General features: G+C 29.0%; 1 protein-coding gene across 4 annotated transcripts in view; it reads left to right on the top strand.

Annotated features, from left to right (window-relative positions):
• LOC100159106 (solute carrier family 12 member 6) overlaps positions 1–15,695 on the top strand; it is a 315,886-nt gene that overhangs the window by 288,322 nt on the left and 11,869 nt on the right. For all 4 annotated transcript variants that reach the window (XM_029488169.1, XM_016807096.2, XM_001944274.5 and 1 more), the window contains 2 exons: positions 8,357–8,433; positions 14,046–14,309. In XM_029488169.1, coding sequence (XP_029344029.1) covers positions 8,357–8,433; positions 14,046–14,309 — 341 coding nt within the window. The remainder of the gene's footprint in view (positions 1–8,356; positions 8,434–14,045; positions 14,310–15,695) is intronic.

Raw genomic sequence — 15,695 nt, 5'->3', positions numbered from 1 at the left:
CTTTCTTTATAGATAAATATACAACTCATATTGTATATACCTACTTTATAGAAACATACATAATCGGTGAACACGCAGTTGAAAAATTGTTTATAGTATAGACCATATAAGGTATTAAAAAAACGTCAACTGCAGTTAAATTAGATATTTAAACAATAATTAGTATACATTTTAAGGGGATGCAATGAAATTAATTACCTACCTACACTTTATATTCTGACTGAACGCCAAAGAATTCATGACTATTGTTTTGATGTGAATTGTTTTTTTATTATAATTGTTGTTGCCTCGTTCTATGAAAAAATTCAAATAGAATGAGTATTCAAAACATTTCATAAAAAAACCTTTCGGATTGAAAAATATTTATAAATTTTGTAATTATTTTCTAAGCCCAATAAAAACTACCGACAGCCATATTATACATTGAAGGTATGTCAGTAATCAGCGTTTTAAACAAGTTTTATTCATAATTATTTTTTTATTTTTGTGGCATCATTACAATCAAAGTATTTACTTAAACATTACATCATTATATAATAATATATCCAGTGTCGAAGTGATTTAAGTGGTCTACATCTGGTTTGTTTTAATTTGTATCTAACTAAATAATTTTAATATGATTCTGTACCTACTTACAATACCTGCAAATAATTATATTATGAAACATATGTTCTAAACATAAATTACCTAATTAAAACATAATATAAAAATTTACTTTTTTATATAATATATGATAGTATATAAGATTGTATAATTATACTAATTTAAAACCGAGAAAAGGTAAAATATTGCAAACATTTTTTTTTATTACAAAGAGTCTTTATACATAGTAGTTGTCCTTTCATATGTAATAAGCGCATTAAAAATATTGATTTTTCCGTTGAGATGCGTATAGCCACAAATTGGATATTTCGAGGTTTACTTTAAAGGTCAGTCTAATTAACTATGCATTGAAACTTACACATTCAAATTTTTTGATGGAAATACAATAAAACAATGAACAGAGATGTTTTTTTAATTAAAATATTGATTTCTTAATACAATGAAATGGCATATGTATAATATGATATAATTTTAGAAAAAGTTATTTTTTTAATATTGGAAGTATTATTATTTATATAAAACTTTAACTATGACAAAAATTAAATCAAAACATTTAACATTAAAATAAGCCAAAATTGTCCCTTTTAAAATAGATTTTAATGTAATATATTATGAAATCTAAAAATACGTATAATAATCCTAAGAGGAAATACTATACCTATCGTTAATATACGACGTACAAATTACTTGCTAATCATTGAGAACTGAGCTTAAATTAAAAATTTAGAATATGGCAGCTAACTTAACAGTTAACGGACCTGTATAATGCGCGTAGGTTAATAATAATATAGGTACACTACCAGAACAGACCTGAACTGATATAGAAAAACCAAATATAAGAGAGTTAAATGAAGGGGAAAAGGTTGGAGCTAGGAATTATTTGGTTAAAGACAAATGGAGGTTTTGGAACAATTGAAAAAATTGGTTTACTTCACTATGAAACTGAGCTAGAGTATAGACGGATTTGGAGACGACACATTGACCAACTAAGAGATATCAAATAATAATTTAAAAAAATTTAAAAAAAAGTTTTTAAATTGGTTGTTCTTGTTATTAAATTGGATATAAATATATATATTGTATACTGGCTGTCTAGTTGTCACCCGCGTACTCCCCCCCCCCCCCACCGTGGATAGTTTTTTGCAAATTGTGGGGCTGTTTCGTGGCTCCACAAATCCGGTTTATCTATCTTGCAACGTTTTTTTTTTATATGAAGAGTAATTGAACTGTATGCAGAGTAGCATAAAACTGTTAAAAACTTATCTTAACTTTTCCGTTACCCAGATAAAGAAATTCTGAATGTTCAACTTCTTTTAATTGTAATATGATGTGGAAGCAATATCTTTTTAAGTGTAAATGATATTATATTTTAATGTATAGATATCTCGACCAGCGTTATCTCGTGAGATTCGCAGCAGTATATTATCAGGTAGGCAATCTTCCTGCGGTAGATCGCGGACCCCATGCTGTTTGTACTGGTAGAAAACATAAGCGCCAAAATAAGATAAGAAAAAAAAGTTGTATAGTACGAAAGCCCAAAAATCCTAGATACCTGTGTGCCACACTTAATAGATATTAGGTACATTTATAGAACTATATATATTATATTTTAACAATTTATTATTGATATTTTTTTATATAAGATCGAAAAAATCAACCGATTTATTCGAATTACATATATTTATTTGTATGTATATTATATTTTATCAATTTATTTTTGACATTTTATCATATGATCAAAAAAATCAACCGATCCATTAAAATTTATTAATTTATTTTATTTTATATTTATATAATATAATAAATATTGAAAAATTTTTATAAGATTGACATTTTTAAAGGTTAAAAAATGAATAACCGATCTAGACATTAGAATCTAAGACTCACCACCCAATTATTCATATATATTTTATATTATTCTATCTTATTTTGTTTATATATTTAACTAATTACTACTATTTTATGTTTCTACATCTTATCTCAACATTTTATATTCATATTTTTATTTCTTATTGTAATTTTTGTTGTTGCTATAGTATTAACTAATTTTAATACTATTAGTGTTGGATTAAACCATACGAGAAATATAATAATAATATAATGTGGCGGGTTCGGACTGACGGAGGTAAAAATGATGTATTTATAACATAGCTATAGATTAATAATTAATTTTAACCTTCAGTAAGGCATTTATAATCTAATTGACCACGCTTTCTATAATCCATCCTTGGCGCGTATAAAATGCCAAAGTAACCTACCAATGATAATAATAATAATAGTATATAATATTGTAGTTTTGTACATGCCTATTCGATGTAGGCGGTTGTAAACAAATAGTTGTAGTATACTATAATATATAATACTATACAGTATACAATTTGTGTAAACCGACACAATATATTACAATGACACAATACCGAATACCTAAACCGCAGAGAATCCCAACAATAAAACGTCAAATTTTTCAAATATAATTTTATGGGAAGATCATAGGCGGACATTTGGTTCAATTTTTAGAGGGGCTATAATAATCTAATGTAAAATGGACCGCAGGGGCTTCGCCCCCGCACCCCCTTCACATACTCAAATAAACATATAACTAATACAAATATAGATATATTTAAACTGTATTAAAAAAAATTCTTAAATCACTAGTTTCGTTATTAACTTTTTCTAACTCTGAGTCATCTAATTCGTCATGGTCAACTGGTCCATTTAACGTGTTTCTTGGATCACCACGTTCGTTATTAACTTCTAATTCTAAATCATCCAAGTTGTCATTGTAAACGAGGTTTGTTTCAATGTTGTTAACATTTTTTGTTTTTTCTTTCTTTTTTCACATTAAAAATACTAAACAAATTTGCCATGTTCAAAATTCAAAACACTTAACGTCTACGTCACAACACTCAACCGAGCTAACAATTAAACTATTATTATAGTTGTGTACTCGTAATAGTCGTATTCAACAATATTAACCATCAATAGTCAATACTCAAACTCAATTATTGTCATAAACTCATTACCACAAAAACGTTGAAACCGAAACTATTTATTATCGACTAATTATTATCACAATGTCACTATGTCAGCGCGGCACGTGTGAGCCCGTTTCTATCATGAGTAACCTAACCGCCGCCCAGCATACCGATAAGACGTGATAACGCGTCGTCTATCGGATATCCACGTGATCGCGTGTTCGTCAATTAAATGAATTCGGTCAGTTGTTGGTGGTGGTGGATTTGATTGTTTTTAAATAAACAGACGGCCATATTCTATGATTTTTAATGATATTATATTAGCGTCATTTGTTGGTTAAATATTATTTTACGATTTTCAAAAAAAACGAAAACATAATAATTAAATCAATGAATAACATTTCAAATTAAGTTTCGATTTTGCGGGGGCTATTAAAATATTTAGGGGGGCTTAGCCTATGGGGAAGATAAGGGGAAATACGGGAAAACGTGAACAGCATTTTAAATATTTATTGTATCCCTTGTATATACGTATATATAAATAATAGAGTATATTATTCTGTTTGAAAAGCGTTGTTTTTACTCTGTGTAAATCACCACTAGTACCTACGCTCATTATTACCTTCCGAATGATTGTACACAAGAAAAACAAGTCGAACGAATATGTTATTTAATTTTGTTTATATACATATATTATTACATATTATATTGTACGTTCGTGTATTGCCGAAAGTCGAAGATATGACAAACATTGGGCCCTCTACGTCTCAAATTACCATCGAGGGACGTTGCATAATTTATTCGTACGTCGTTTACCTGCAGTATGCCTATAGTAATATAATATCTAACTCGCAACGTCGTCGTGCAAACAATTTCGGCCGTGCCACCGCCACACTCGATAATAATTAACCACCCCGCACAGACTTCGATTTCTGGCTCGGTATGCGGTATAATAATAATAATAATAATAATAATAATAATAATGATGATAATAATAATAATAAGTGTGCATATATATGCATACGCAATACGCATGTGCTATATATACTGTATATTATGTATATTGTATTATGTATAATTTATATAAACTACTATAAAATATGAATACACCATCGTCGTCATTAACGGCGATAATAAATTTCAAAAGCACGTGAGCGTCAGTGCACCGGTGAATATAAATATATTGGGGGTGACTGAGAGAGTAATGGGGATCCCTGAAGCTTTTTATTTTTAAATAATATATTTTTGTATTCCATTCACCTCTACATCCCCATCTAACGGCTGGTTGCTTGGAGTCGTGCTGAACTCCCCCAAGCATTGGATATTATGTTTTCTCACATTTTCGGGTAGTTTTTATTTTATTTTTTTTTTCAGGATATTTTATCACTTCCCGCGTGTCTACTGTCTACTCTCTGTCAATTGAACATAATTATAATAAGTGGGCCGAGGGATTTATACTCATTTTACGCTTTATTTCGTAATATTTATTTATAAGTCTAATATTAATATTTATGTATTTTTCGCGTCTGTTGCCGATACAAACGAATGGAATATTGCACGTCATAGATCCCACCCATCCACCGATGTTTCCCACCAAGCGGAGCTCGTTACGACAAGGATTACTGATGGAAATCGGTGATCCGTGATTGCGTGGTAGGGGGGAAGGCGTGAAACACATATACCACGAACCTGACCACGATTTCGTCGATATGCGGTAGCGACAATACTTGTGACGCCCACTCCCGACTGCCAGTCATCGAGAGACGACGACGTACAGTCGTCTGATCCGAGCTGAGAATTGTTTATTATTATTTTAATTTATAACCGGCATACGAAACTTCCAAGTTCTCGTCTCATTTTACAAGCGAAAGAAAACCGAACGTATTATAGAGCTGGCTGTTGCCGATATAGAGAAGATGTGCGTGATTTATACAAACGTCCATGTGGGCGATGGGATATAGTTTTTAAAAATATGAACAATTATTTGTATGGTGTATAAATATTCATATTTCCTGGTATTTTTTCGAATACTGCAGCTTTTATAATTTATATACAACCACGATGACATTGGCGGAAGAGGCTGTATATGAGTGGTGACCACGCCTCAAGTCATCCAAGGGTTAGGAATACACATCTATACTTTTTTGAGTGTCACTTTGAATCACGTTTATAATCATAGTTCTAAATGTGACGAATGATTAGTGTGTAATAATAATTGGACCAGACAGTTTACGGCGGGCACTGCGAGACTGAAACGCTTGAACCTGACGGTTTTTTGAAAAGTTGGCCAATTGGAGTGTAAGTAGGTATAGGTACAACGAAACCACGTCCGTGTACTCCAAGGACGAGACAATATGAATACTGATCGCATTTCACGTTTACGACGACGTGTAAACAAAGTCGCAACGATTCGGTTTAATTAGTATAATTTCAAAATTAATATCATCGTGCTAACGAAAGAAAATTAATTAAATCATTGCCAATAATGCTTAGCGATTGATCAACATAGTTCGACGAAATACTGAACAAGGGCAATTAAAATATATTTACACACACTCTATACTATAAAATCGTTATAGTTCCTACTGTTGACATCGTATTTGTACCGACTATAATAACCGTAAAAAATATTATTTCGTAAACTCATGATGTAATGATTTATTGTTATACTTTGATGTACTAATAAAGCTATATGTAATAAAATGTAATACTTAAGTGCGTAGGTACACCTATAAAATTGTCAATTTTAGAACATTGGTATATACCCTTCATAAAAATGTATGTTTATGGAAAACATGTACGTACTTGGATATTTTCATTAAAAATATTACAAAGTCTCATTGGTAGGTTATTACTTATGCCTAACCATCGTTTTAAAATGTACCTAATTTAATGCTACAATATGACAATACAACATTATGTAGTACCTAAAACAAACGAAAATTTTGATAATTCATCAAAAAATAAACATACAGAACGGAAATACTTGATATATTACCAAGGGCAAGCAATTGGAACTATACTATATTATTTCTTTAATTAAAGAATCGTTTATACTTTACTTTCATATGAGTCTATTGTTTCAATTATTGTATTAACCTCTATCATCATAAATATAAATGTATTAACATTATTCTGAACTACAGACAAAATATAATTTAATGAATTATTTTGATATAATAATTTAAGTTGAAAAGTTTATATTAAATATTTAAATTAATTAGAATTTATGATTAATTATTGACGCATTTGTCGTAATGACAAAACTTTTGGAACAATTTATTTTGTTTATAAGTTTTTAATCAGATATTTTTATTGCTTGGAAACTAAATGATTTTACATAATTTATAGTGTATTTTAATTTACTGTAATGAGTATTTAATGTGTTTATTTTTCACATTAAACTCTTTATTTAACTACATTTTGCTACTACTTGCTTTATTATTTTAATAATTTTAAGTCATTTTAAATAGTATTAATTGAAACAAATAATTGTATTAACATTAAACATTTTCTTAAAAATGCATACAATTATATATTGTTTTTCTTCTACGCGTCAAAAATCTATCAATGGCTATAGAACAAAACACATTTTTAAATTTAAGTATTTAACACACTATTATAATATATGTGATTACATATTTTACTCATTTGATATTTTGAGTGTGTACAGTGTAAATACCTACTCCATAGGGTTATTGCTTGGATATTTTTAAATCTTTTTCTCGTTGTTTAGTTTTATTGTTTATTATTATTTTTTATTTATCCATTTGGTAATCAGCCGACAATAATCGGTGTTTTTATGTGAATTGTGATAGGGAAAAGTTACAATAAAAATAAATGCAAATAAAAAATGTAAAAAGCCTTTTTTGTCTCTAGTTTAAAAAAAACCGTTTGTTACATTTTTATTGAAGTGCAAATCAATAGCAACGCTTCCTCTGTCCTTCACTCCCTAACCACAATAACGGGCATTACAAAAATGGGTCAGGGCGCAAATGAAGATTTCCCAGCTCTCACACTAATGGCATAAATCGATGGACCGTGGGTGTTGTATTTTGTTTACTAGTTGATAAATAAATTTTAGTTAGTACAATAATGTACATTTCCAGCACTTATCATATAATTTTGTAAATCCTAACTTTACACCACTCGTATACAAATCGTATAGTCTTCTAATATTGATATTTTCAAGGTCCTATAATTAAATCCAGCATATCAGTACATAAAACAGTTACTTTTTTATTATTTATTTATAAATATATCTTACAATTTGTTAACTAAATCAATAGGTAAATTTGATACTTAGGTAAAATAAAAGCTTCACATGAATGATTTGTGGACAAATCTGCAGTTCACTAACGGCACTACAGAATTTAGTAAAATAGTTCAACATTTTTTTTTAATTTCTCATAATTTTCAGCATAGAATATTATATTATAGTAGCTGTGTTATCATTTCATATAAATATTCAACATTGTTTTATTCTAAAACAACATTTTAACTGTTTACATCATAAAAAGTTGTAATAAATTATTTGTACATAATATTACCTTGTTATTTCTATACGAATAACAGCTATTATTATAATATTGTTTTTGTTAAAAGTTGTATTTAAATATTTTAATGTTCTAAATACATTTTAAAACAATAAAATAAATTCCTTGATACAATAAAAACCATATTACACATACATTTTTATAAAAAAAAAATCGTTTGTTATTTTACTTTTCTAAATACATATTCCATAAAAATAATAACAAAAATAATTTTATTTACAGGTGATGTTAAAGATGAAACGTACTCGTCCGAACATAACAGAAACTCTGGATATGAAACGAATTTATACCTCTATTCTGTAAGTATTACTGTGAGATATAAAATATTCAAGTAAAAAAACATCAATTTAAATTATACCTCTTTTTTTAAACAATCGGAAGTAAAAAAAATTCTAGTAGCTTACCAGTACCAAAACTGATAATATGATTGTTGGAAAACTTCCAAAAGAAATTAATTAGCTTTTAAATGGGACATTGTTTGAAACTAGGCTAAAATGCCAAATTGTATACGTTCCAATAAATATAAAAAAAAATACAATCAAACCAGTGGATTGAATAAACATAACTTTTTCTTGTGGAAATCGATAAATTTATTAAAACTTCTTTAAATGTATTTAAAAATAGAAGACAAAACATAATATTCATTTAAACAAGTCTCTTTAAGTTCTATCTTATTTTATTTATCATTAACTTTATTATTTTAAAAAATGAATTAATTATTTAAGTGCCATATTAAGCCGTATATTTTGTAATACACGTAATGTTATGATTACGTGATTGACAAGTAAATAATAATTACATATAAACATTGTACACACACAAAATAGATGTAATTTCATATATTTGTGGTATATACAAATTATATAGTACTTATATATTAATGTGTGGCTTGGCGCAGCTTATGACTGTCACCAGTCGCGCCATGCGACTGAGAATAAGTAATGCCCCCAGCTACTATAGTTATTAGATGGGTGATCACCCGGATTCGTAGTAGTAAAAACCTTTCCACCCATCCACGTGTTTTGCTCACCTACCGTAACAACCGTACCAACCACAGTTCATGATTCCCTACAACAACTAATAGTAGCCGGACTTAAGTTCAATAAAAAAAAACTTGGATATATATATATATTATATATATATCCAAATAATAAGTTAATGTTAACAAAATAAATTAAATTAAATAAGTTAAATTCCTTCAAAACAAATTGTATAATTGTAATTATTTTTTAGTTATGCTTTGAAGAACACTAACTTTTAGTTATTTTTGCAAATCTTGAACAGTTAAAGTAACTACATGGTTACATCAATAGTTAGGAGTTGTTACTTTATTTTATTTCATGAAAAAAGTTGTTTCTATTGCCAAAAACCGTAATAACCCAACACTTAAAAGTCATATTTCAAGGTTTGGACACGCTTTACTCCTTTTATATTGTCTTTATTTTATATTTTTAAATTCTATTTTTAGAATTTATATGACACCTCGAATATTATAACTAGATCACCCTTTAAAACTGTTTGTTGAATTTTCGTGAATATTTTGTACAAGATCACCTACCTACTTAGAATAAAATAGGCTGAAACCAGAAACTCCTTTTAGTACATAATATCTACCCATAGGTATTGAAAAATATGTTACACGTACAACTATAATGCATTCTGTTTTATAGAACAAAATTAACTAAAAAATAGTAGTTTTAAATTATACCAAGATAAGTGTGGTACAATTTGCTTCTTTAAAAAGAAGGTTATAGTTTATTATTTTTAAATAAAGTCACCATACAGTTTTTTTAGTAAATAAATTATTAAACTGAATGTTAAACATGTATACTAATATTTGAAACTTAATGGTTGAATTCCATACTTATTTTATAAGTTTTCTGTTTTCATTTACATTTAACTATATAGTATATATATTATATGTATATCTAAATATTATACACATAGTAGCTGAATTTGGGAATTTTAAATATTCACACTCTTTTTTGTTTATGTGATTACCAGTTACTAATTAACATTACAAATTAATATTTAGGTAAAACGTTTCATATAATCGTAGTGATGCAACATTTGATGACACCTATTATATTTCATGATTACTAGGATATCATAAATAATATGAAGTTCTGCACAGCGTCTCAACTTTACGTACACAAATTAAATCTTTAAAATGATCTCCCGTGGATAATAGAAACCCCGTTCATATTTCTTTGTATTATTACAGAACGACAGAACTACATTATTAATTTAAATAAAATGAATATTACCCATAAATTATCTATTCTAACTGTGTTCAATACAAATAATGTTATTCTGATTTGTGATTATCGTGTATTAGGAGGGACTACATTGCCACGCCCGCATTTGTTGTCTCCGACTTATAAATGATGAATATACCAAATTTGTGCTGAGCAGTTCAAGTTTAGCTTCATTAGTTTTCATGCAAGATTGAATTGATAAGTTAAGCTTAACCCTTTAAAGAGCATTATTAATAATATAAATAATCAAAAATTAACGGTGCTAACTTTTTCAAAATCAGGGCTTAAAACCGTTTACCGGTATTTCACGAAAACCGTTAAAAACCGTAAAATTTGCGAACCCTAAACCAGTCATCTAATTTATCTGCAGTTTGGAAAGCGGATACCGGTAACCGATTAACAAAAGTTTATAAATTCATATCCCAAAAACCAATTATCGACATTTCTGAAAATCGTTATTTTAGCGATACCCGGTAACCAGTACAATGAGGAAAAAAAACTTTGTTCCAATTTCCAATTATTTATTTCTATTTCAGTTTATAGTTTTTATACTTTATTTGGTAGAAAAATATTCTCTTTATCAGTATAAAGAGATCTTTTTATTTATGATAATATAATTGTACAGAAAATAGTAAATACATACATGTCATACGGGTAATGCCGTAATGGTATACCGTTTATGCGTATTATAAAATAATATATAGGTATACATTATGTCCCAGAAGTCACGTATCACCCTTAGTATCTCCGTGGAAAATCAATATATTTAAATGCAATTTTTTTACAGTAATAAGTATGGAAATTCTGATTGAATAACATAATATTAGATTTTTTTTTTCAAAAATTCAAAAATTATCAACAATTTTTATTAGGAAAATAAATTTATTAAATTTCCAAGATAGCCATTTTGTCGATCATATTTTTTAAAACAGTTAAAAAAAAAAAAAAATTTTAATTTAATGAAAATCGGCCAAGTTAGGGCTAATTATTATTGTGAATTTCTTAGAATAATAGTTATGTTACCTATGCATACGGCATTAGCAAAATACGGTTCGCATGTTCATTATTACAATCACGCTGATTTTTCGGCTAAAATTAAAAAAAAGCAGGTAAGTGGATGTCGCTCTGCTGTACAGTAGATTACAAGTGGGTCATTGTATAATGGTTGTATTAGATTTGAATTCAACGATATAATATCATCGTATAAGAAAAACGATTCTGAGCGGAGACGGTTTGTCAGTATGGATATTTTATATTTTCTTATTATTTATTTTATCATGTAAGTTGAATTAATATTAAAATATGATAATTTTTTATTCGTTTCTATGGTGATAAACAAAGCGTTACAAATTAAAATCCCATTTTTAGCGTTTTTTTGTAATTTTCCGGTGGTTTTTCCCGTGGCATTAAATAACTATTAAAAAAATCGAAAAATGACCTCTCTAAAGTACCATCTTGATCCAATTTGCTAAAAGATAAGGTATTATATGTTGAAATCAAAACACTCCTTCTGGAAGAAATTTTGTATACAGGATATAAAAAGAAAAAGAAAAGGAAAAAATAAATAAATAAATAAACACCATTGTAAAAACAATAGCTCCCTCGCTCCGCTCAGAATCTAATAATAATTAGCCCTAACTTAGGCGATTTTCATTAAATTTTAATATTTTTTTTTTTGAACTGTTTTAAAAAATATGATCAACAAAATGGCTATCTTGGAAATTTAATAAATTTATTTTTCTAAAAAAAATTTTTGATAATTTTTGAATTTTTGAAAAAAAAATCGAATATTATGTTATTCAATCAGAATTTCCATACTTATTACTGTAAAAAAATTGAATTTCAATATATTGATTTTCCACGGAGATACTAAAGGTGATACGGGACTTCTGGGACATACTATATATTATATTTTATATTTTAAATTAAAAATTATATATTTATATCTGTATTCTGTACTGATTATTTAATATTACCGGAATTCCCTATGGCCGTTTCCCGTAATGCAGCCTACATGGACACATGGTTATATTTTATGACCTACAAAGTACTTATTGTATATAAAGTATATATTATATACATATCATATGATTTAGTATTCACTAACTACTTATCGTAGTATTACACTATTGTCTATTACCTGCTGTTAATAATATTATTATTATTATTTGCTATTCAGTGATTCGTTTATTCGAAGTAACACAAACACTATCATTTCACTTTCAGTATTTTTGTATAATACCCGTCACTACTTACTATATAGCCAACAGAACGGCGTCTTGTTGTATAGTTTACCTATGTTATTCGCGTATGTGATGAAAAATAAAATACAAATTTTAAATGTCTTGATATCATACTAGTATCACCATTTATATTCGATTACAACCATATCAATAAAGTGTTATCAGTAATTCTATGATGCATCTAACCAGTATGTTTCTAACATGATGGAACCGCTGTTTGGTTCGCTAGGTTGTGATGAATTAAAAAACGCTATCTATCACAAGCAGCGTAGTTTTGCGCTGAATTAAAAAATGACAATTTAAAGTTGCTGCAGTCATGACCAAGTGTTACAGCAGCGCTGAATTATCGAAGGCACGGTAACTCATTTAATGACCTAATGAAAAGTGTAAACACATCATTATAAATAATTCATAGTTGATAACAAAAACGAAAAAATGTGATGTGAAAATCGGTATTTAAACCGCTTAAAATTAGTAAGCAGTTATTTAAATATTTTGGAAATCGTTAAAAATCGGTAACTGGTAATCACTTTTGTATTGTGGTGTAAGGTAACCGGTAACCGGTAAACGGCACATCTCAGAACAAGATAACTGGTAACCAATTCTTAAAACAAATGTCGGCTCCTGTTTTAAGCCCTGATAAAAATACATTTACGACTTGTCCTCAAGTGTCCCCCTTGCTATATGGGGGCATTTTTTTTTAAGTGGTTGCTATAATGATCACCATTCAGTAATAAAATTGGGTAGATAGTCTATATTTTAGTTATAATATTATCTAAAATATTATTTTTTCTTGATACCTTTTCAAAAATTAACTAAATACTCAATACTACACAAACAATATTTGTAAAAAAAAAAAAAAACAATTTTACCTTAAGGATAACAAAATATTTTGTGTTTTTACTTCGGTTTTTAACGATATTCCAACTTTTAAGTAAGTGATGAAAATGTTAGATATTGCAGTTTAATAAAGCTTATAACTCGCTTAAAAATTAAAATTGTTTTCATAAGAAACTGGTAATGGCGTACAAACACAGAACACTTTTTGCCTTTAAGTTTGAAAATAGATAAATTAACATTTATATTAAGACTATCGATAGTAAACGTGAACTGCTAAACATACATTTGTTATGTTAGCATATCTTGTAAGACGAATATCACAAAATCGGATCTGACATCATCTTAATAATTGTTTGGAATCGTTGAAATATAAATAAAATCATTGAGGACAGATACGAAATTGGTATATTATGTAATGTGTATACATTTATACAAAAATTATTTTTAAAAAATCCAATCGACTTACGCCGACGATCAGACAGAACACGGCAATAAAAATATAATGAAACCGACATTATGATTACCTACGACACAACGAGCTCTTATCATTGTGTGCCGGACTGATTGCAGGATGAAATGGATGACCGGCCGCGGGTGCCCACTTTCCTCAACTCGATCGCCGACTACTCGAACACCATCCCAAATCTGGCAGAGTCCGACACCAAGTCGACCACTGCCAAACAGGGATCGTCCAGGATGGGCACGCTGGTCGGCGTCTACCTGCCTTGCGTGCAGAATATCTTTGGAGTAATTTTGTTCATTCGACTGTCATGGGTGGTCGGCACGGCGGGCGTCATATACGGGTTCGGAATCGTGTTCACCTGTTGCTGCGTGGTAAGTCTGATATAATATTATGTATAAATAAAATATAAAATACAACATCATCCATAATAATTGCGCGACGATAGATTAACGGTCCATGATCATTGAGACATTGAATATTATTGCTAATCGTCAGTCGCTCTCAAAGCTCATAACATTGTATAGCTTTAGTTAACTTCGTCAACCCCACGCACATTTTACTGTAATTATTGCTCTCTTTCGAAAATCACTCTATCTTCTTCTCAATATCTGGTTAACTTCCCTCATATTTGTCCCATACGACTTGACAATAATAATACTTTCTAGTTCACTTCCTAATATTATTATATGGCCATCTCTTTCATTGTTTTTTTTTTTGTTGTATGGGTATATGTTGGTATTTACCTCTAATATACCCAATTTCACCAAAATATAATACTTCATTGAGCAACCGCCTTTTATCTTATACCTAATGATTAATGAACAAATAGTAGATATATATACCAACTGCAGAGGTTGCCAACAGTTGCTAAAATATTACTTGAAAAACGTCTTATGACATTGGCATTGTCATGGGTTGGATTAGGGTTCCGTAACACAAAAAATTAGGAGGTTGCAACCTCTTGGTTCTTGGTTGTCACTTTCAACATTTTAAATATATAGTTGAATAGGTGGTCTGTTTAAATTTTAAAACCTTTGTAATCGTATATGACAACATAATCTATTAATTTTAACTTGAACAATATTTTTTGTATGTAAAATGAATTATTAATATTACATACCAATATCATGAATTATTAACGTACGTAAAGTTATGTATTATTAAAGTAATGTATTTTCATAAACTTGGGGAAAACAAAAATATTTTGAAATTGTTCATAATTTGCATAACTTTATTCATTTTTTATTTTCATTTCCCTCCATTCACCCATTTAACTGCGTCTGCGATTCATTTTAGTTTTCAGGCGAACGGTTTGTTAAATGTTACAATATTATAGTCAAGCAAACAGCTGGTACGCTGCTTATTCGAATACGCAGGCTGGTCCGACCACTGCTTTGTGTTGTTAACGATCAATTAACGAGTTTTTTTTTAGCCGTTACAATCTCCCGCCCCTTCAGTCATTTTACGAAAAGTATACTTACCGCCAACGCGTGCTCGTTATACGTATATTATACCCTTGTAAGAGAGACGTTATCGCGCGTTTTGACTGAAATTTTATTTCTACCCGTGTGCATTATTATTATCGCTAAAAAATTATAAAGGTCGCTCATAAACAACCGTGTAGAGGATTCTTTTAACTTGTTTGTTATAACTTATAATATACGCAGTAGGTGTACAGAATTCGAATTAAGTTCATGCAAGCGTGATGTCTATGTGCGTCATGGCATGCTGTTATAAACTCTATACGCTTCAGAATT

Source organism: Acyrthosiphon pisum, chromosome A1 (assembly GCF_005508785.2).
Source record: "Acyrthosiphon pisum isolate AL4f chromosome A1, pea_aphid_22Mar2018_4r6ur, whole genome shotgun sequence".
NCBI lineage: Eukaryota > Metazoa > Arthropoda > Insecta > Hemiptera > Aphididae > Acyrthosiphon > Acyrthosiphon pisum.
This window is presented reverse-complemented; position numbering and strand designations above follow the sequence as displayed.